Below are 21,724 nucleotides of genomic sequence, written 5' to 3'. Positions count from 1 at the left end.
ACATAAAAATAGTGTGGCTAGGGCACTTATGGGTAGGGTGAGGACACATTGTAGTACCTTTGAGGAGGGAGAGAAAGAAATTAAGCAAGTTATGATGGATTTTATGAAATGTGGTTACCCCCAGAGGGTCATTGATGAATATAATAGAGAAGTGGAGCATAATCAGGTAGTTCCGCCTGCACCGCTTACCACAGTTTATATTCCCTACTATCCGGGCTTGTCAGATTGCATTGCAAGGATGCTTCACGACTTTCAGACACGCTGTGTGCAGCTCCTGGATCGGAGATTGCACACAGTGCGGTCACAGGTCAAAGACCCCATTACTAGGGACTCTAGTAGTGGGGTCGTATATGAGATCAAATGTCCGGATTGTGGGGAACAGTACGTGGGGGAGACAGGGTGACGACTTAAGGACTGTCTGGGGGAACATATGAGAGCTATACAGACCGCAGAACTCAAAAAGTCCGCCATAGCTGAGCACTATTGGGAAAAACAACATCGGGTATCCCCTGAGAATGCTGTCATCCTTGACTGGGCGCATAGATTCTTGGACTGCAAGTGGCTGGAGAGTTTGTGGATTGGGTCATCTGGTAACAATAGTTTGAATAGAGATAGGGGAGTTCGGCTCCACCCCCTTTTGGAGACTGTGGTCCTTGCCAGAGACAAACGTTTTAATTTGCCACGCTCCCAGACCATTTCCGGTTCCAGCACACGTGAAGTGAGTGTTCAACATGCACCTGGTCAGACACGTGTGCAGTGAGCCTGATATTTAAGGTTGTGTCACTTGAATTTCATTATTGTTGAGAAAGGAGGCGGATGCCCCCAAAAGCTTCAATGGTGTTTTATCACTTTTAAATTTATAATTTTTAATGCATTTTAAATTCATCAATTCATTTTTATTTGTTTTAAAGTAAATCAGTTTTTGTAAATTATTATTTTACAGTTTTTATTATATCATTTCAGTATACTATTCAGTATTGTTTTATCATTAAATCAGTTTATTTAAACGGTTAGTGTATTTGTCTAAACTTGTGATATGTTTTCTACAGTACCATGTGTGAGAGCCGATCAGAGGGAGCAATAGTCTAGATCTGATTATCAGCAGCAATTATTCATGTATTAAGAATCTGCAGATAAAAGAACCACTAGGTGGCAGTGATTGCAGTGTACTCGTGTGGGAATTATTTAAAGGTGGAATTACCACCAGGGGTAAAGGGAAGGGTTTTTGCTTTCGTAAAGATGTCTATTGTGTTCTGAGAAAAATTTTAAATTCTATACAATAGAACCAACTGATGATGTTACCATGAGCAAATTCTAAATGGGAAGCATTCAAGCAATTTATCTTGGAAGCTACTAGGCTTTTCATACCAACTAAGAAATATTGCTGAAGGTTTAGGTCTAAATGGATGTCATGAACTAATGAGACTCTTAGCAGAAAAGAAAATGCATGGGATGCATATAAATTATTAGGCAATACAGAGGCCTATGATAGATATAAACTATTCTGTAATCAAATCAAAGGAGGTTAGACAGGCAAAGGCAGATTATGAGAAATATTTGACAAAGAATACAAAAAAAAACAACAAAGAAGGAAGGGGATGAATCTGATTGTTCTGCTTGATATCAAATGGTTCGGCAGCTGATGATCCTGCTCAAGTAGCTGACAAACTGAATGAGTAATTTGCATATACGTTAAGACACGAGGATTACTGTTGTGAAGTGGAGACCAGAAGTTTATCAAATTCTGATAGGGAGCTAAATGACTGTAATAACTGAAAGGAAAGTAGAGGAGAAGTTAAACATAAGAAAGGCAACTAGGGTGGATGGGACTGGAGAAGTAAAATGTATCCATAATTCACAAAGGGGAAATCAAAGTTGACAAAAGTACACCTAAACCTCTTTTTACATGATAGGTACGTTCCTAAAAATTACATGTAAAAAAAATTCGTGTAAAAAGAAACTGCTGACTCCATAGCAAAAGTGAAGATGGGTTCCAAACCTGAAATATAAGCAAAATAATGAAAAAACAAACATAAATTCGTTAGGATCATAAGATTTTTATTTACATTTCATGGAGAACACATACATATAATGAATTTTAATAACTTTAAAAAAAAACATTCATTTCAATTGTTTGCTAAAGATTCTATAAAAAAATTATGTTATTCGTTATCAGTTTCTGACAATAAATGCAAAAGCTTTCGTTTTCATGAGACTGTAATATCATTAGAACTACTAGATATGGTATTATTGTCATCGACTTCAACTTGTGGAATTCTTCTTGTCATATTTTGAACAAAAGTACCATTGGTTGTTTCAGTAGTTTTAGGCATGAATTTGGTTATTAATCGCTGTGTTGATGCTTTAGATAAGTCACAATATAATTCTCTGTATGAAGACATTAACAACTTAGGCTCACGTGAAAACTTCCCAGCACGTTCTTCATTTGGATCATGTCAGGCAAAATAATTGTTTACATTACTGGCCAGTTTAAGACCTTCTTTAATTATATCAGCAGTAAAAGTAGGATTATCTTGATCATTAACTTCTTCGCTTTCAGGAGTCTCAGAAACAATCTCCACTATTTTTTCTTCGCTAAGAGGTTTATCAATTAACAATTCTTCGATATCTGCCGACATAAGATCATCGAATCCTTCTCCGCAAATCTCACATGCCAAACTTATTATATTGGGGAATTCTGCAGTATGATTGAAGGGAACAGGAGCATTCTCTTTAACACATGCGGGCCAAATAGCATTCCAGCATGCATTCATAGTTGCTGGTCTCAATTCAGATAACAAAAATCGAACCTGATCAGTGCAATCCATAATTGAAAATTTTTTCCACACATCCATAACTGACAGTGTTTCAACATCATTTAGCTTGTTCAAAACGAACTGAAATGTTTGTCTGACAATGTTTGAAAAATCGCAATTATACCCTGATCTAGAGATTGTAGCAATGATGTGGTATTTGAAAACAAAATTGTACATTTGGGTGTTCTATGGCAGGATGACCGGGTGCATTATGAAGAATCAAAAGCACTTTAAATTCGTGACACTTGTCATTCAAATAGCGTCTAACTTCTGGCACAAAATGTTTGTGGAACCACTCAGTGAAAATATCAATGGTCACCCAAGCTATTTTGTTGGTCATCCAATGAACTGGCAATTTTTGAAAATCTACACCTTTTTGGCCATGGTCTTAATGATTGATTTATGAGCAGTGGTTTTAACATCCGATCTCCTAAAGCGTTCAAACAAAATAGGAGTGTTATGCGATCCTTTGCTGCTTTGAACCCACCAAGTTTTTTGCATTTTTAATATGTAAGTTCTGTTTGGCATTTTTTTTTCCAGAAAAGGCCAGTTTCATCCATATTCCAAATTTGTTCATGAGTGTAACCTCCATCTTCAATTATTTTAGAAAGTTTTTGTGGAAATGCTTTAGCAGCTGTTTCATCAGCAGAAGCCATTTCACCTTCAATTTTTATATTATGAAGAGCATGTCTTTTAATAAACTTAGCCAGCCAACCATTGCTTGCATGAAATTCAGATTTTTTTCCTCGATTGAGATGAAGTTTCTGGCTGCAGTTTTTTAATCTGTTCATAAAATCTGATTGCTTGATGGAATTTCTGTCAACTGGCATTCTCTTTTGTACATTATCTTCTATCCACATCACTAAAGCTTTTTCGGCCTTTTCTAGAACAACACCTCTTGTGTATGATGATAATTTCACACTCGATTTTGTACCAGAACATGCCGATTTTCTAATAGCCTCTTAATTTTTCTTTATAGATCTGATAGTTGATTCACAGACTCCAAAATGCTTACCCATAGCCGTTGCACCTTCCCCAGTTTGAAGACTATCTAAAATTTGAATTTTTATATCCAAGGAAACGGCTTTCCTTATTTTTTTGGTTATCAGCAACATCATGTGAGGGCTGATTAAAATCTTCGGTTAATGAAATGAAAGTTTGAAAATTACATACAATAAAGCTTACCATTTATTATTTCTTGGCAAAATTATTAATTTTATAATGCGATTTTTATTTTGATTTCACTTAAAAAATGCAAATGCAGTAACTTTGTTGTCTACTCAAACACCAAATTTAAACTGCTAAGAACTGCTTTTTTTATGCGCAGTCAGTTATGTAATTTGGGGAATTCCCAATAAATTAAATTCATAAGAAATTTCTAAGTTGATACGAGAAACCAAATTCAAACAACTGCTGTTTTTTTTTTTTTTTTTTTTTTTTTTGTTTATGCGCAGTAAGTTATGTAATTCGGGGAATTTAGAATTTTCTTAATTGAAACGAGAATGCAATTCTACAAAATTCTCAGAATTTTCTTGAATTACAGATTTTTTCCTAACTGAGACTTTAGGTTGGTCGCGTAAAAGTGAATAAAAATCGTGTAAAAAAATTATTTTTGATATCCCAATTTGCATAACTCCGAATTTGTGTAAAAAAATTTGCATAAAAAGAGGTTTAGGTGTAATTACATACCTCTTAGTTTAACTTCTCTTACAGGGAAAGTAATAGAGTTACTAGTTAAAGAAGCAATATAGGATCATATAGACATGACTGCAGTTATAGTCCAGACACAGCAAAGGAACTGGATGCAAAAAAATAATTTTGATATCATATACTTGGGTTTCTGGAAAGCTTTTGCTACTGTTGCACATAGAAGGCTGCTAGCTTAACTCTGGGTGCGAGGTTAGCCTGTGCGGCCGTAGCTCCTTGAAGCTCTTGAAACAGAGAAGTTTTTCCTGATTTATTTTCTGATTTATTAGTTTAAATTGTCATATTAACTTATTTTCTAGAGTAGCTTTATATTCCTAGTTAAGATACTTAGTTTAAAGTTTAACTTAGACAGAGATTTTGTAGATATTACTTAGTATCGGTAACGGTATCAAATCCACGTGTCACAAATTGAACGAGAGGTCTTTTTTTTAACCAAATTTAGTCGATTTATTAACCAATTGTTATATCAAATTATCTTCTATAAGTAGATTATAGACCTAGTCGGGATCCTTAGTTTATTCTAAATTGAGATAGCGAGATTTGGAAGCTAATCAATACTTACGAATCCGTAGAAGTATTGTTCGAGAATTCCCGCCATTTTTACACGATAGCATAAGCTTAGTGTAGTATAGTGCATAATATAATATTGTCAATTAATCAGTAAATCTATTAATCTTGATAAACTTTATTGTCAATTAAATTGTATTTTTAACTCTATATATATATATAACGACTTAATCGTAACAAGTAATTAATACATAACTATAGTGGTACACGTGATACGGAAGTTGTATAAAGGGAACTCGTAGAAAACACTAGATACCGAAAAAAAAAAAAAATATATATATATATAACATAACTGTTTTGGGATATAACTTAAGGATTTAATTTTTGTGTTGAAATTTTATTGGATTAAATTGGAATCATGACTCTGACCAGAGCAGCAAAGCAAAAGGCTCAAGCTAATGGGAGTGCTGTGGTTCAGGGGAGAACTGAGGGGGGCAGTTGCCCTCTGAATCACAGTCTTTTAAAATGCACTGTTTGCTTGATGTTTGCGGAGCAGTCGGGTACGGGACATGATACTGCCAAGGGGGATGTCTTTGTGTGTGCACGATGTAAGGAGTGCAAGGAAATCAGGCGACAACTCAGCGTTGTTATGGGCCTTTATGAGAGCTTGAAGGACAGGGTGGATGCCCTCGAAGGAAATAAATTGAGGGGCCCATCAAGCTCTCAGCTGCCCACATCAACGCCAGAGCTTGCACTTGGTCATCAGGCAACACAGAGGCAGCCCCCTAGGCAGAATGCGCTGGTCCCACAGGAACTAGTAGTTGTTGGTGACTCTATTGTCAGGGAAACGGGGAACATGCTTTGTAAAAAGGATAAGTGGAATAGGACCAGGGTATGTCTGCCAGGGGCAAAGGTTGATGACGTTGTAGAGCAGATATCATCTTTTAAGGGCACAAAAGGTGATATAGTTGTACACGTTGGCACTAATGATATTAAGAGTAGGAGACCGGCGGAATTAATTAGCAAGTACAGGTCAATGTTGAAAAAAAGCCGTGAATTAGGGTTGAATTTGAAAGTGTCTGCAATTCTGCTCAGACACGATAGGAGGGAGTATATGATGAGAGCCTTGTCGATCAATTCGGCCCTGGAGGGATTGTGCAAGGCTCAAGGGGTAGAATTTTTTTCAGCCTGGACTGTATTTGTTAACAGGAGAGATTGCTTCTACAGGGATGGGATACACTTAAATAGAAAGGGTGCAAGAATTTTTGCTGATGCTGTCGAGGAAGTGTTAGGTAGGTCGGAAAACTGCTAGTTGGGGGGGATACAAGGACTAATAGATTAACAGTAGCCACTGGCAGAGGTGGAAGTGATTCTTGCACTGCTTCTATTGAAATGAGCAGAAGCCCAAAAAACAAGATGCAGGATATTTCAGAGACTGCTGGGAGTCATTGCGGTACAAGTAAACACATGGGTTGTGTTAGGGTAGCTAAGAATAGAAACAGGTGCATGTATACCTGCGTATACACCAATGCTAGGAGTTTGGTAAATAAATTTGATGAATTTGAGGTATTGCTCAACACATCAAAGGCAGATATTGTTGGGATATCAGAGACGTGGTGTCACACAGATATAAGTAATGCGGAACTGGAATTTGGGGAATACAATGTGTATAGAAAGGATAGACAGGACAGGAGGGGAGGAGGGGTTATGCTATTAATTAAGAAACACATAAGGTCCAAGGAAGTGAAGCCAGTCGACATCGATGGACAGGGCAGTGTCGAGTCAGTTTGGTGTGACATAAGCATAGGGAAATCAAAATTGAGAGTAGGAGTGTGCTATAGGCCTAATGACTCTGATGAGTATAATAAGATATTGTACAGGGAAATAGAGTGGGCCAGTAAATCAGAGAGTCTTATAATGGGGGATTTTAATTTCCCAGATATTGACTGGAATTTGTGGGTTGGTCACTCGCACACTAGCAAGGCTTTTGTGGATTTATTGGATGATTGTTTTCTACATCAGCATGTTCGTGAGGCAACAAGAGGGAGCAATACTCTTGATTTGATTATCAGTAGTGATTCTTCATGCATTAAGAATCTGCAGATAAATGAACCACTAGGTGGCAGTGATCACAGTGTGTTGAAGTGGGATTTACTCAAGGAGGTAACTACCATCAGAGGTAAAGGGAAGGGTTTTTGTTTTCGTAAAGGTGACTATGATGGTCTGAGACAGTATTTAAATTCTATACAGTGGGACCAACTGATGATGGGAAGCATTCAAGGAACTAATCTTGGAGGCTACCAGGCTTTACATACCAACTAAGAAATATTGTTCAAGGTTTAGGCCTAAATGGTTGTCAGATGAACTAATGAGGCATGTGGCAGAGAAGAAAAATGCATGGGATACATACAAATTAATGCTACCAGGCTTTACATACCAACTAAGAAATATTGCTTTCTAAATTTCTCAGCATAAACTTAGCTGAGCAATTAGAAGCTTATTTTTTTGAATGCAGATCCTTCGGCTGCTGGAAGGAACAAAGTTCAAAAGGGAGCTTCAAAAATGCTTAGCTCCATACCATGACATTTACAAAGATCTATCAAGCAAAAGTCAGTTATATTATGTGATACATAATATAACTGACATATTATGTATAACAGTTTATAAGATGTTGGTTCAGTTATTACTATTTTTAATAAAAATTAAGTTCCTGATAGTTATAAAAAATGTATTTTTGTTAGCTTTTGGAACGTAACCCCTGTTTTTGTATTGTTTCTTAGTCCTGTATAACACAGTTCGCACTACACGAGATTTTTTAGGAACCTAACTACCGTGTTATACGAAGGTTACCTGTATTTCAAATTTTAGGACAAACTGAAGTTTGTTAGTTATTGTTATTTCCTTCTCAGTGAGTTGCCTTCCTCTTATACTTCAAATAAGTAACATTTCCTATTTTGCTGTTACTTATTTTCAGTTGAGACCACTACCCAGATGACACAATTTTGAAGAGGAAGGCAACTTGCCGTGAAGGGTTTTACAGTATGAGATGTTTATATAAATGATAATTGGGAAGAAAAATTATTGAAGCTAAAAGTAAATAAGGCACCTAAGGCTAATGATATCCATCCAGTTATATTAAAGCAAGCAGCAAAAGAAGTAAACATTTAGACATAATTATAAGAGCATTCTTAGAGTCAGGGAGAGGTTCCCACAGAGTGGAGATATGTAAATGTCTCCCCATTCACAAAGAGAGAACAAAGTGTGGGTAATAACAGACCCATTAGCTTGACTTCTTCCAGAAAAAAATAAGCCACCGGAAGCAATGCAGTTACATGGCAATCTCAGCTTGGATTTGTTAAGGGGCAATCTTGTCTGACCAATCTGATTGGATGCAAAAAATAATTTTAATATTATATACTTAAATTTCAAAAACATTTTTAATACTGTTCCATATAAAACACTACAAATTGGAACAGTGTGCCATTAGGAGCAAGTTACTGCTGTGGATAAAGGGATAGTTGAGTGGGGGAAGACAGAGAATAGTTATCAATGGGCATTGCTTTTCTTGGACTACTGCTATTAGTGCAGTCCTTCACATTCAGCACTGGGCCTACATCAATATCATTAATGATAGTATTGAAGGCATACCAGATCTAATGTCTAAGTTTGCAGATGGGCTTAGAAGTGCAACAAATGCCAGGTATGGCATATAGGTAGCAGTATTCCCAGAATAAATACTGACTGTGTGATACCACACTCAAAGAAGTAGAACGAGAAAGACTTGTTCTCGTGCAATTACAATGTTCTCGTGTAATTGTGCAATCAGGTATGAAGTTCTCTGAGCAGTGCAGATAGGCTGCTAGGATAGCTCACATAGTTTTGTCAATGACATATAGGAATTTTGCCAACAAGAACAAGGAAGTAATTACCCTGCTGTATAAGGCTACATATAGGTCTAGAAACCTCATTTTAGGGTGGAAGTGGATCTGTTGAAATGGGTGGAGAGAAGAGCAGAAACAATGAGTGAGAACAAAAGGGTACTCTTACCAAGAAAGATTCCAGTTCTGCACATTGCAGCATCTGGAATCTAGGCACTTGCAAGGGTAGTTAAGGCTCTGAATTGATTGAGTAAGCTAAATGTTGAAACATCGCTACTCTTGCTCAGACAAAGCACATAAGGGGACATAAATTTAAATTGAGAAGTATGGTTGTAGGATAGATGCATAGAAATTTACTTTCGGCCAGAGAATAGTTGATTACTGGAACAAACTTCCATTTCTTGTTGTGGCAGTGGGTAGTTTGAATAAATTTAAAGAGTAATTAGACAACTTATTAGAGAGGATGGACAGGTGATGTGAGAAGTGTTTTTCTTTTATTTTTGTTTTATTTTTTGGCTGTATTGTACAGGATGTCAATAAATCCTTATGCACTTTAAAACTACAATAATTTAGGTATAATTTGTAACTTGTTCTGTATGAGATGAAAAAAAAAATTGTAAAATGCATTGGAAAGGTAATTTATTCTAGTTTTTAGGATACATAATCATGAAATTATTAAGATTCATTGTAACTTTCATAAACACGTCCTCCAGCAGTGTTTCAATTATGGCATTAATTGCATTTGTGATCCTGATACAAAGATCATTTAAAGAGCAAGGTTTTGAGGAGTAACCCACACTTTTAGTATACCTCAACAGAAAAAAAGTATAATGAAGAAAAATTGGGTGAGCAAGCTGGCCAAACAATTGGACCACCTCTGCCAATCCATCTGTTTGGGAAGAATTTCTTTAAATGTTACTCAACATTCCAAGCAAAATGGCAACGTGCTCCATCTTGATGAAAAACTGTATTGGTTTCAATTCTTAATTCAAAAATAAAGAAGTCATGCAGCATTGCAAGAAAACATTTAGATCTAAACCTTGAACATTATTTCTTCATTGGTACAAAAAGACTAGTAGCTTCTATGATTACTTCCCTAAATGCTTTCCATTTAGAATTTCATATTGGTAACATCATCAGTTGGTCCCACTGCATAGAATTTAAAAACTGTCTAAGACCACTGTAGTCACCCTTACGAAAGCAAAAGCCCTTCCCTTTACCTTTGACAGTAGTTACGTTTTCATTAGTACATTGTGATCACTGCCACCAAGTGGATCTTTTACATTCTTAATGCATGTAGAATCAATGTTCTTGTTGCCTCTATAACATGCTACTGTAGAAAACAGTTACCCTAGAAATCTAAAAAGAAATATACAAAAAGTCTTGTTAGTGTGTGAGTGACCAAGCCACAAATTCCAGTCAAGATCTGGAAATTTAAAATCCCCCATTATAAAACATTCTGATTTACTGGCCCAGTCTACTTCTCTGTATAGCTTTTTGGTATACACTTCACAGTAATTAGGCCTGTAATGCACTCCTACTCTCAATTTTGTTTTCTCAATGCTTATGTCACACCATCTGACTCAACATTGCACTGGTCACCCATGTTTACTGGATGCACTACCTTAGATTTAATATACTTCTTACCTAAGAGCATAACCCCTCCACCAAGGAAAAAAATAATTTTGGCACCATATACTTAGATTTCAGTAAAGATACTCTTCTACAAGTTAGAGGAGTGTGCTATTAATAGCACACTCCTCTAAAGAGAAGGAGAAGACAGTGTGGTTATCAGTGTGCACTGCTCTTCTTGGACTAATATTATTAGGGGAGTGCCCAGGGTCAGTGCTGGGCCCATTGTTGTTTTCTGTATTTATTAATGATATTGATGAATGTAATCAGGCTTAATGTCTAATTTTGTAGATGATACAAAGGTTGGAAGGATAGTTAATCAAAGTATGCTACTGCAAAAAGATATAGACAAATTAGGCAGATGGGCCGAAAAGTGGAGTGCCAAATTGAAGTTTAATAGTGACAAATGCAAGGTACATCATATGGGAAGCAGTAATCCCAGATTAATGTATCAGCAGTGTGCTACCACATTCAAAAGACATTTCATTCAAGGTGGTGAATGTGAAAAAGACCTGGGTATAATTGTGCAGACAGGGAGAGCTCATGGAGTTTTGTCAATGATATACAGGAATTTTGCCAGAAGAGATTATCTTGTTGTACATGACAGTAGTTAGATCACATCTTAAGTACTTGCATACAAATCTGGAAGCCTTATTTTAGGAAGGATGTGGATCTGTTGGAAAGGGTGCAGAGAAGGTCAACAAAGTTAGCATTAGCATTAGTAGAGGCATATGATGCAAGAAAGCAAGCTTATTCAGCATCAGCCAAAAAAAAAAAAAAAAACACACACACCACTCCCATTTCACCCCTCCGTTCGTTTGAAATACCTGTCCAGTTGAGCCTTAAATTTGTTTAGGCTATCAACTTCAACAACAAGTGATGGAAGTCGATTCCACCAACCAACCACCCAAACATTTGTGCAGCAGTCTTCCATGGACAAAGGCAAATTTCGGCACATCTATCCAACATCCGCCTTCCTCAATTTCAATTTATGCCCTCTGAGGTGATTATTCTGAGCAAGATGAAAAATTCCATTGGCATTGAGCATGCTCAAACCATTCAAAGCCTTATACACCTCTATCAGATCACCTCGCCGGTGCCTAGTCTCCAGACACTGTAATTTGCAAAACTTAAGCCTTTCTTCGTAAGAGCAACCCTTTGTTCCATTCACTAATCTTGTTGCCCTTCTCTGTACCCGTTCCAGCAGCTCTACATCCTTCTTGAAATGAGGTCTCCAGACCTGTATACAGTACTCAAGATGTGGCCTAACCATTGCCTTATACAAGGGAATAATCACCTCCTTATCCCTGCTAGAAAAATTCCTGTATATCATTGACAAGACACCATGAGCTACTCTTGCAGCTCGTCTGCACTGCTCAGAGAACTTCATATCTGCCTGCACAATTACCCCCAGGTCCTTTTCATTCTCTACCACTGTCAGTGTAGTACCGCAGAGTTGATACGTTGCTCTGTGGTTACTGTTTCCCATATGTAGTACTTTACATTTGTCAATGTTAAACTTCATTTGCCACCTCTCAGCCCATCTGTTCAACCTTTCCAGATCCTGTTGCAGCAGCATAGCTTCAGTAGTGTGCTTAACAACCCTGCCAACCTTTGTATCATCTGCAAACTTGGACATTAAACTTGATATACCATCATCAATATCATTCATAAACACCGAAAACAACAACGGACCCAACACTGAACCCTGAGGAACTCCGCTAATAACATTAGTCCACGTTGAGCAGTGTCCATTGATTACCACTCTCTGTCTTCTGCCACTCAACTATCCCCTTATCCATAGCAGCAATTTGCCTCCAATGCCACACTGCTCCAATTTGTGCAGCAGTCTTCCATGTGCAACAGTATCAAAAGCCTTTCTAAGATCCAAATATATAATATCAAAGTTATTCCCTGCATCCAGTTCTTTTGTGACTACATCATAGTATCCAATCAAATTGGTCAGGCAAGACCTGCCCTTAACAAAACCATGCTGCGTCTGAGCTATAACTGAATTCTTATCTAGATGATCATGCAGTGCTTCTTTAACCAGTGCCTCCATTAATTTACCTGGAACAGAAGTTAAACTAACAGGTCTATAATTACTTGTGTCAGCCTTTGATCCTCCTTTGTGAATTGGGGTTACATTTGCACATCTCCAGTCTATGGGTACCTCCCCTGAGTCCAAAGAAGCTCTCATAATTATGGCTAGGGGTTTGCTTACTTCCTTTGCTGCCTCCTTTAATATAACTGGATAGATCCCATCCACCCCAGGTGCCTTTTTTATGTTTATCCTCAACAATCTCTCCTCCACTTTCCTCTCAGTTATTACAAAATCATCTAGCTCACTGCCAATATTTACTTTACCTACGTCATTCTCCTTCCTGAATAACTCCTCATGCATGAATGTAGGTGCAAAATACTCGTTTAGATTGTTAGCCACCTGAGCAGGATCCTCGACTGTTGAATCATCAATATCCAGTGGACCAATCTGATTCTTCCCTTTCCTTCTTGAGTTTAAATAGGTAAAGAACTCTTTTCTGTTTTTCTTCGCATCCTTTGCCAAGGATTTTTCGTAGTCTGCCTTTGCCTGCCTAATCTTCTTTGTGACTTGGTTACAGACCAACTTATATCTATCATCGGCTTCCATGTCACCCATTAATTTGTATGTATTCCATGCATTTTTCATCTCTGCCACATGTCTCATTAGTTCATCTGACAACCATTTATGCCTAAACCTTGAACAATATTTCTTAGTTGGTATGTAAAGCCTGGTAGCTTCCAAGATTAGTTCCTTGAATACTTCCCATTTTGAGTTTGCTGTTGGTAACGTCATCAGTTGGTCCCACTGTATAGAATTTAAATACTGTCTCAGACCATCATAGTCGCCTTTACAAAAACAAAAACCCTTCCCTTTACCTCTGATGGTAGTTACCTCCTTGAGTAAATCCCACTTCAACACACTGTGATCACTGCCACCTAGTGGTTCATTTATCTGCAGATTCTTAATGCGTGAAGAATCACTACTGATAATCAGATCAAGAGTATTGCTCCCTCTTGTTGCTGCACGAACATGCTGATGTAGAAAACAATCATCCAATAAATCCACAAAAGCCTTGCTAGTGTGTGAGTGACCAACCCACAAATTCCAGTCAGTATCTGGGAAATTAAAATCCCCCATTATAAGAGACTCTGATTTACTGGCCCACTCTATTTCCCTGTACAATATCTTATTATACTCATCAGAGTCATTAGGCCTATAGCACACTCCTACTCTCAATTTTGATTTCCCTATGCTTATGTCACAACAAACTGACTCGACATTGCCCTGTCCATCGATGTCGACTGGCTTCACTTCCTTGGATTTTATGTGTTTCTTAACTAATAGCATAACCCCTCCTCCCCTCCTGTCCTGTCTATCCTTTCTATACACATTGTATTCCTCAAATTCCAGTTCCGCATTCCTTATATCTGTGTGACACCACGTCTCTGATATCCCAACAATATCTGCCTTTGATGTTTTGAGCAATACCTCAAATTCATCAAATTTATTTACCAAACTCCTAGCATTGGTGTATACGCAGGTATACATGCACCTGTTTCTATTCCTAGCTACCTTAACACAACCCATGTGTTTACTTGTACCGCAATGACTCCCAGCAGTCTCTGAAATATCCTGCATCTTGTTTTTCAGGCTTCTGCTCATTTCAATAGAAGCAGTGCAAGAATCACTTTCTCCTCTGCCAGTGGCTACTGTTAATTTATTAGTCCTTGTATCCCCCCCCAACTAGCAGTTTTCTGACCCTCCTAACATTGCCTCGACAGCATCAGCAAAAATTCTTGCACCCTTTCTATTTAAGTGTATCCCATCCCTGTAGAAGCAATCTCTCCTGTTAACAAGTACAGTCCAGGCTGAAAAAAATTCTACCCCTTGAGCCTTGCACAATCTTTCCAGGGCCGAATTGATCGACAAGGCTCTCATCATATACTCCCTCCTATCGTGTCTGGGCAGAAATGCAGACACTTTCAAATTCAAAGTTGGTGAGGTGGACAAAAGGTGTCCTTACCAGTTAAGGTAAAGACACTTTTTTTGCAAATTGAAGGGTCTGCAGACTAGTTTTGAGGAGTTTAAGGCTTTAAATAGATTGAGTAAGCTCAATGCTGATCGAATCCTTCCTCTTGCTCAGACCACGTGTATTTTTTTCCTCCTTGGCTGATTGTGCAGTCAAATATCAGCTTGCTTTCTTGCATCATTTACACTACTACTAGTAATAATAATAACATACAAACAATAAGACTTTTACTCTACAGATATTCTGATTTCTTCAAAAAAGATAGTGATTAAGAAGAACTATTGTACCTGATTAAGTAATCAAATTTATAGTTATTAACATTTCATTTAACATTAACAGATTACTTATATTGTGAATAAATTTGCTTGTATTATGTACTATTTATCAGTGACTTATCAGGGAAACAGGAAATATTGTACAAAGGTGGACAGGATCTATCCAATTATATTAGAGGCAGCAAAGAAAGTACTTGGACTCAGGGGAGATCCCCATGGACTGGAGGTGTGCAAATGTATCACCAATTCACAAAGGGGGTTCAAAAGGTGACACAACTCACCTTTTGAACCTGTTGAAGATATAGACCTATTAGTTTAACTTGTGTTCTGGGGAAAATAATGGAATCACTGGTTAAAGAAGCATTGCAGGATCATCTAGACAAGACTGCAGTAATAGTTAAGACACAGCATGGATTTGCTAAAGGGAGGTCTTGTAGTCACAAAGGAACTGAATGCCAAAAATAATTTTGATATCATATACTTGGATTTCAGGAAAGTTTTTGATACTGTGGCACATAGAAGACTGCTGTACAAATTGGAGAGATGTGGCATTAAGGGTAAGTTGCTACAATGGATAAAGGGATGGTTGAGTGGGAGACGACAGAAAGTGGTAACTTTGTCGTCTCCCACCTGGGGAACTCCACTAATGTTAGTAGTGGAGTTCCCAAGGGTTCAGTGTTGGGCCCATTGTTGTTTCGTATATTTATCAATGATATTAATCAAGGTATATCAGGCTTAATGTCCAAGTTTGCAGATGATACAAAGGTTGGCAGGGTTGTTAATTACAGTATAGACAGTATGCTACTCCAACTGGATCTAGATAAGTTGGGCAAATGGGCTGAGAAGTGGCTAATGAAGTTTGACATTTACAAATGCAAAATACTGCATATGGGTAGCAATAACCAAAGAGAAATGTACCAACTGTTTGGTACTACACTCAGGGAAGTGGAAAGTGAAAAAGACCGGGGGATAATTGTGCAGTCAAATATGAAGTTTGCTGAGCAGTGCAGATGGGCTTGCAAGAGCAGGTGATGGAGTCTTGTCAATGACATATAGGAATTTTGCTAGCAGGAACAAGGAGGTGATTATCCCATTATACAAGGCAGGCCACTCCAGGTCTGGAGGTCTCATTTGAGGAAGGATGTAGAGTTGCTAGAACAAGTAGAAAGAAGGGCAACAAGATTGGTGAAGGGAACAAAGGGGTGCTCTTACCAAGAAAGTTCTGCAAATTTCAGTGCCTGGAGAGTAGGCACCTGTGAGGTCATCTGATTGAAATGTATAAGGCTTTGAATGGGATGAGCAAGCTTGAATGCTGATGGGATTCTTCCTCTTGCTCAGATTAAGAACCTGAGGGGGGCATAGATTTAAACTGAGGGAAGACAGTTATAGAATAGATGTACAGAAATTTGTCTTTACCCAGCAGGTAGCTAATTGGTGGAACAAACTTCCATCTTTTGTTGTAGAAGTTGATAGCCTAAATAAATTTAAGGCTGAGCTGGACATAATGCAGGCATCTGGAACAAATGGAGGGGTGAAATGGGAGTTTTTTTTTTTTTTTTTGGCCAATGCTGCATAAGCTTGCTTTCTTGCATTATATGCCTCTATTAATGCTACTGCTAAGAAGTGTGATGGTGAAATAGGACCAGGGTATGTCTGACAGGGACAAAAGTTGATGTTGTAGAGAAAATATCATCTTTTAAAGGCAGCACAAAAGGTAATACTGTTTCACACATTGGCATTAATGACATTAAGAGTAGGAGATCTGCAGACTTACTTAACAAGTAAAAGGCAGTGTTAAAAACAAGTTGCAAGTTAAGGTTAAATTTGAGAGTGTCTGCAATTCTGTTCAGACACAATTGGAGGGGGAGTATATGATGAGAGTCTTGTCAATCAATTCGGCCCTGGAGAGATTGTGGAAGACTTTTAGAATAGAATTTTACTCAGTGTGGTCTGTGCTTGGTAACAGGAGAGACTGCTTCTACGGGGATAGGATACACTTATATAGAAAGGGTGCAAGAATATTTGCTAATGCTATTGAGGCAATATTCATGGGTTTGGAAACTGCTAGATTTGGGGGAGGGTCACAGACAAAAATATCAACAATAGCCACAGAGATTCTTTCAGTGTTTCTATTAAAATGATCAGCAGCCTTGAAAGCAAGGTGACGGGGATGTTCTTACTCTTAGTGGTTCCGGTTATTTGGGACTAGTATGCTTTAGCCCGATTAAGTGAAGTTTCACGTAAATAGTTAAAAATACAGTAGGACTCACCGTAGTAAAATACTGTTTGCTATACGATATGTAGTAAGTGCCGGTCATTGTGATCACTTTTGTGAATTGAAATTAATTCTATTAAACAGTGATTTTAATAAGCAAAAATAGGAGTAATATTATCCAAAGACTATAAGTAAAGATATATATAGTACAAATTTGCACTTTATTACCTTACCACAATTAAAAAATTAAAATTAAACGATGCGTGAAAGCCTGAAGAATATTTTACATAGGTTAGCAAAATAAAAATAAGTTTACACTTACATGCATAGCTGTCCTGCCCCGATTAAATGTCATGTTGTCCCAATTAGGCAAAGAAGACCCTAGCTATTTTCTTGATTACGTTCTGTTCTTTAAGATTTGTCCCAGATAAATGGTTGCCCCCATTAACCGGTGGGTCAAATAACAGAAATCCATTACTTGCATGTACATCAATACTTGAAACATACTGAATAAATTTTATGAATTTAAAATGATGGTCAATACATCGTTGGGATATTATATTAGCTATATGGTGCAAGGAAGCTTGAGGCTTATGCTGCACCAGCCAAAAAAAAAAAAAAAAAAATTCCTGAGTTACCCTGAGAGAGAGAGAGAGAGAGAGACAAAAGTAGAAAGGAATCACCAAGAAAGAGAAGAATGATGATATCCAGCTCAGGACCCTGCGTATGCCAAGCCCATACTCAAGTACAGTGTGTACAGACAGCATAGGAGTGGGGAGAATTCACAGGGCCGAATTCACTGCCATGAAATCTAAGGCAGTGAATCTAGTTGAAATGGGTGACCAGTGCAAAGCTGTTTGGTGTGACATAAGCACTGAGAAAGTAAAAATGAGAGTATGAGTGATTGTGATGAGTATACCAAACAGCTATACAGAGAAACAGGGTGAGCTAGTAAATCATAATGGCTTACAATGGGGAATTTTAACTTTCCAGATGTTCACTGTGATTTGGTCACTCAGAATAGCAAGACTTTTGTAGATTCTCGGGATGACTGTTTTAAATAACAGCATGTTATAGAGGCAACAAAACAAAAGGAAGCAGTACTCTTTATCTGGTTATCAGCAGGGGCTCACATCTGGTGAGTATGGGCTTGGCACACCCAGGGTCCTGAGCTGAATATCATCGTTCTTCTCTTTCTTGGTGATTCCCTTCTACTTTTGACACTCTCTCTCTCTCTCTCTCTCTCTCTCACTCGCTCTCTCTCACTTGGGGTAACTCAGAAATGTTTTTTGGCTGGTGCAGCATAAGCCTTAGGCTTCCTTGCACCATATGGCTAATAATAGTATTAGTATTAGCAGCGATTCTTCATGCATTAAAAACCTGCAGGTAACACAATCAGTAGTAGTAGTAGTGGCAGCAATTCCTCAAATTAATAGATATATATTAATTTGAGGAATACAGCTAGAGAGTATACTGAAGCATTAAGATTAATTATGAGCACATCACTGGTTTTGAGAATTGCCAACGTATTGCCAATATATGAAGGTTATTCTGCGAGCAAAGTGGATAACTAACAGTCGGTCAGTTTGATTTCACTGGCATGGAAAATCATTGAAGCAATGATCAAGAAAATTCAGATGGTTTTGGAATCTGAATTTCGTACAGCCGTCATGAAGTAGACAGAAAATGAATAAAGGTGAAATTTTTACAAATTACTGAAGAACCAGGGGCATGAACTGTGAAAGCAAAGCTACATTTCTGAAGTTTCTACTGATGTACAGATATGATGGGAACAGCTGAAAGATAATATTGTTGTTTATTTATTTTATAACTTTTTTTGTCAAATGACTTATATGCATGAACAGTCCGACCGGGCTAGCCGAGTGGGTAAAGTACCTGCCCGGCAACCCAAAGGTCGCGGGTTCGATTCCCGCCTCGGGCTTGGATCAAAGTACTGCAAAAACCTTGGGAGGTGCAATATGGCCACAGAAGCCGATGCGCCAACAACTACCAAATCAAAAAAAAAAAAAAAAAAAAAAAGTAGAAACTGGGGGGGGGGGAAGAATTATAGATGGCATTGTAAGAAGTTATCCTTTAGCTTCCAAGTTGCCAATCCTAGGAATAAGTTGTTGCTTCTGTGAGTAGTTGAGGCCAAATACAAAGGTCTGCTGGATTAGTAACTACAAAAGGAGGAAAACACAAGGCAAACTATAACTGAGTGGTCAAGTAAGAGTACAAAAGTATATGCACTTTGAGTGATTGTGGTAAAGCCTGCATGACTACAAGTAGAGTCTCTTCTGACCTTATATGATCATCCCAGAGTATCAACAGAAAATTCATTTATAGGTAGTGGCTGTTGCAGCCAACTCCTCTGGTTTCCTTATACTATACCAATTGTCTGATTTCCAGCTCCGTTCGAAATAGAGATATTTATTTGATAGCAAATTCCTACTGTCATATCTCTCTCAGACATAGCCGAGTCTTGGTGACCCTCATTAGCAGCAAAATCTTAAAAGATTTGTTTAATTTCCAAAATTCATGTCTGTTCATTTCAAGTAAAGAGAATGTTTTGTAAAATGACCCCATGTGTTTAATGTACAGTTGAAACAAATCAATCAAACCAATTTCTACTCAAGTTGCTACTTTTTCAGGCCTTGAGTGCCAAGCTCTCTTAGCAAGCAAATTAATTCACTGCAATTATAAAGTGCTGCATTCAGTTAAAAGTTTATGTATAGTTTGTTTTTTAAAAGAAAATTAAAAGGATGGCAATAAGTCACCAATATGTTCCAGTACTTTGTGTGGTAACAGAACATATTATACAGATCCCAATGACCATTCTCTTCAAAAAGGAATGAGCCAATAATGAAGATGGCTGTATAACCACACCACACAATAACTTTAGGTGCATGTAAATGGACTTCTTTATCTAAAAACATAACTGGTTGATTGCATTTTCTTCATTAGATCACACCCCAGACAGTTTTAAATAGGTATATATTAATTGTGGCAACCAGGTATATTGTACAGATATTGTATATTGTCTTGCATAACAATAAAAATCAAATTTTTTTTTTTTTTTTTTTTTTGTTAGTGCATCGGCTTCTGTGGCCATATTGCACCTCCCAAGGTTTTTGCATTTTCTACTCTGATTCAAGCCCATGACCTTTGGGTTGCCAGGCAAGCACTTTACCCACCCGGCTGGCCTGGTCGGCAAAATAAAAATCAAATACAGCACATTATACTTAGCATGTGAAATGAATAAGTAAACATAATTATCTGCTGTCCTATACTGATCTTTGTCTTCTTTCCTCTGAGGGATAATTTCAGAACTGGTATATGGATATGAAGGGAACAGCTGAAAGATAATATTATTCATTTATTGTTAAATGTGGCTTATATGCACAAACTGTAGAGCCGACCGGGCTAGCCGAGTGGGTAAAGTACCTGCCCGGCAACCCAAAGGTCGCGGGTTCGATTCCCGCCTCGGGCTTGGATCAAAGTACTGCAAAAACCTTGGGAGGTGCAATATGGCCACAGAAGCCGATGCGCCAACAACTACCAAAAAAAAAAAAAAAAAAAAAACAAACTGTAGAAAGTAATCAACTGTTAATCCTCTTATCATTACCAGATTAATAATAACCTTCTCTCTGTTTTAGGTTGCTGTGTTCCCATAAGAGAAAAGGCTATAAAAGTTGAATGCCTTACTTACCAAGGTTAGAAAAGAACAACACTGAAATGCCTATTACTTTTCCATACTGAAGAAAAATTGCTTTTGGACATTTCAAAGCCAATTCCTGTTGTATTATTATTATTTTTTTTTTTCATCCTAAATCACTTTCATGAAGAATTCACTTTTCACCTAAAATATGTGATATTTTCATTATGTGGTACTTAAGTTTGTATTATATTTGCCTAGTGCCATTCCACTTGTGAAGTGCCTTAGTACTTTATGGTGCTATCTTATTTAAGTTTTTAAAAAAAAAAGTGGCACTACTGAGTTTCAAAACATGGTGCTGTGCTTGGAGCATTTATGACATGTTGAATCATTTCATTATAATTTTATCAAAGTTGTATTAGAGCAAGAATAGACGTGTTAAAACTATTTTTTGACTTAAATGTATGGGTGTACTTAAAATGCTGCACTTTATAAACTTATATATTTCACATGATCTTATAAAATGGAAAGATATATGATGATACAGTTTCAAATTAGATTGTGACTAGTCACTATTTCATTTTATTCTATTGGAAAATTAAAATTATGTAGAAGCACAGCAATGAATTATTTCATTCATAATAAACCAAACATGTAAAAACTTAACACTTTTCTTGTCTTTCTTCACCAAGGCCAAATAATACATAATTAATGGAACTGTTTAGTGAATTATTTATTCACTATTTTGTAGACCACTGCTTCAATTTTTACACAAAGATTGGAAAATGAAGTACTTGGATGAAATACACTCACTTTGTCTGATTCTATGATATTGGGGCAGGGGCTGAAAATGCCCTCTAAGGTCAAGACAAAAAAAAACCTATAATTTATTAAATCAGTGGATAAAATATAATATATAGCATAAATTGAGGGTTTAGTGACTAACAACATTAACTACAAAATTGC

The 21,724-nt window shown here is 37.4% G+C and overlaps 1 protein-coding gene across 4 annotated transcripts in view; it reads left to right on the top strand.

Annotated features, from left to right (window-relative positions):
• Myo61F (unconventional myosin 61F) overlaps positions 1–21,024 on the top strand; it is a 748,935-nt gene extending 727,911 nt beyond the window's left edge. For all 4 annotated transcript variants that reach the window (XR_016546978.1, XM_090374260.1, XM_090374259.1 and 1 more), the window contains one exon: positions 20,760–21,024. Coding sequence is in view for 3 of the 4 variants with exons in the window: in XM_090374260.1 (XP_090230386.1) it covers positions 20,760–20,777 (18 nt within the window). In the remaining variant the exon portion in view is untranslated. The remainder of the gene's footprint in view (positions 1–20,759) is intronic.
• The last annotated feature ends 700 nt before the right edge of the window (positions 21,025–21,724 follow it).

Source organism: Mastigoproctus giganteus, chromosome 5 (assembly GCF_048544385.1).
Source record: "Mastigoproctus giganteus isolate SK-2022 chromosome 5, ASM4854438v1, whole genome shotgun sequence".
NCBI classification, from domain to species: domain Eukaryota; kingdom Metazoa; phylum Arthropoda; class Arachnida; order Uropygi; family Thelyphonidae; genus Mastigoproctus; species Mastigoproctus giganteus.
Note: the sequence above shows the minus strand (reverse complement) of the source record. Positions and strands in the feature narration are given on the sequence as shown.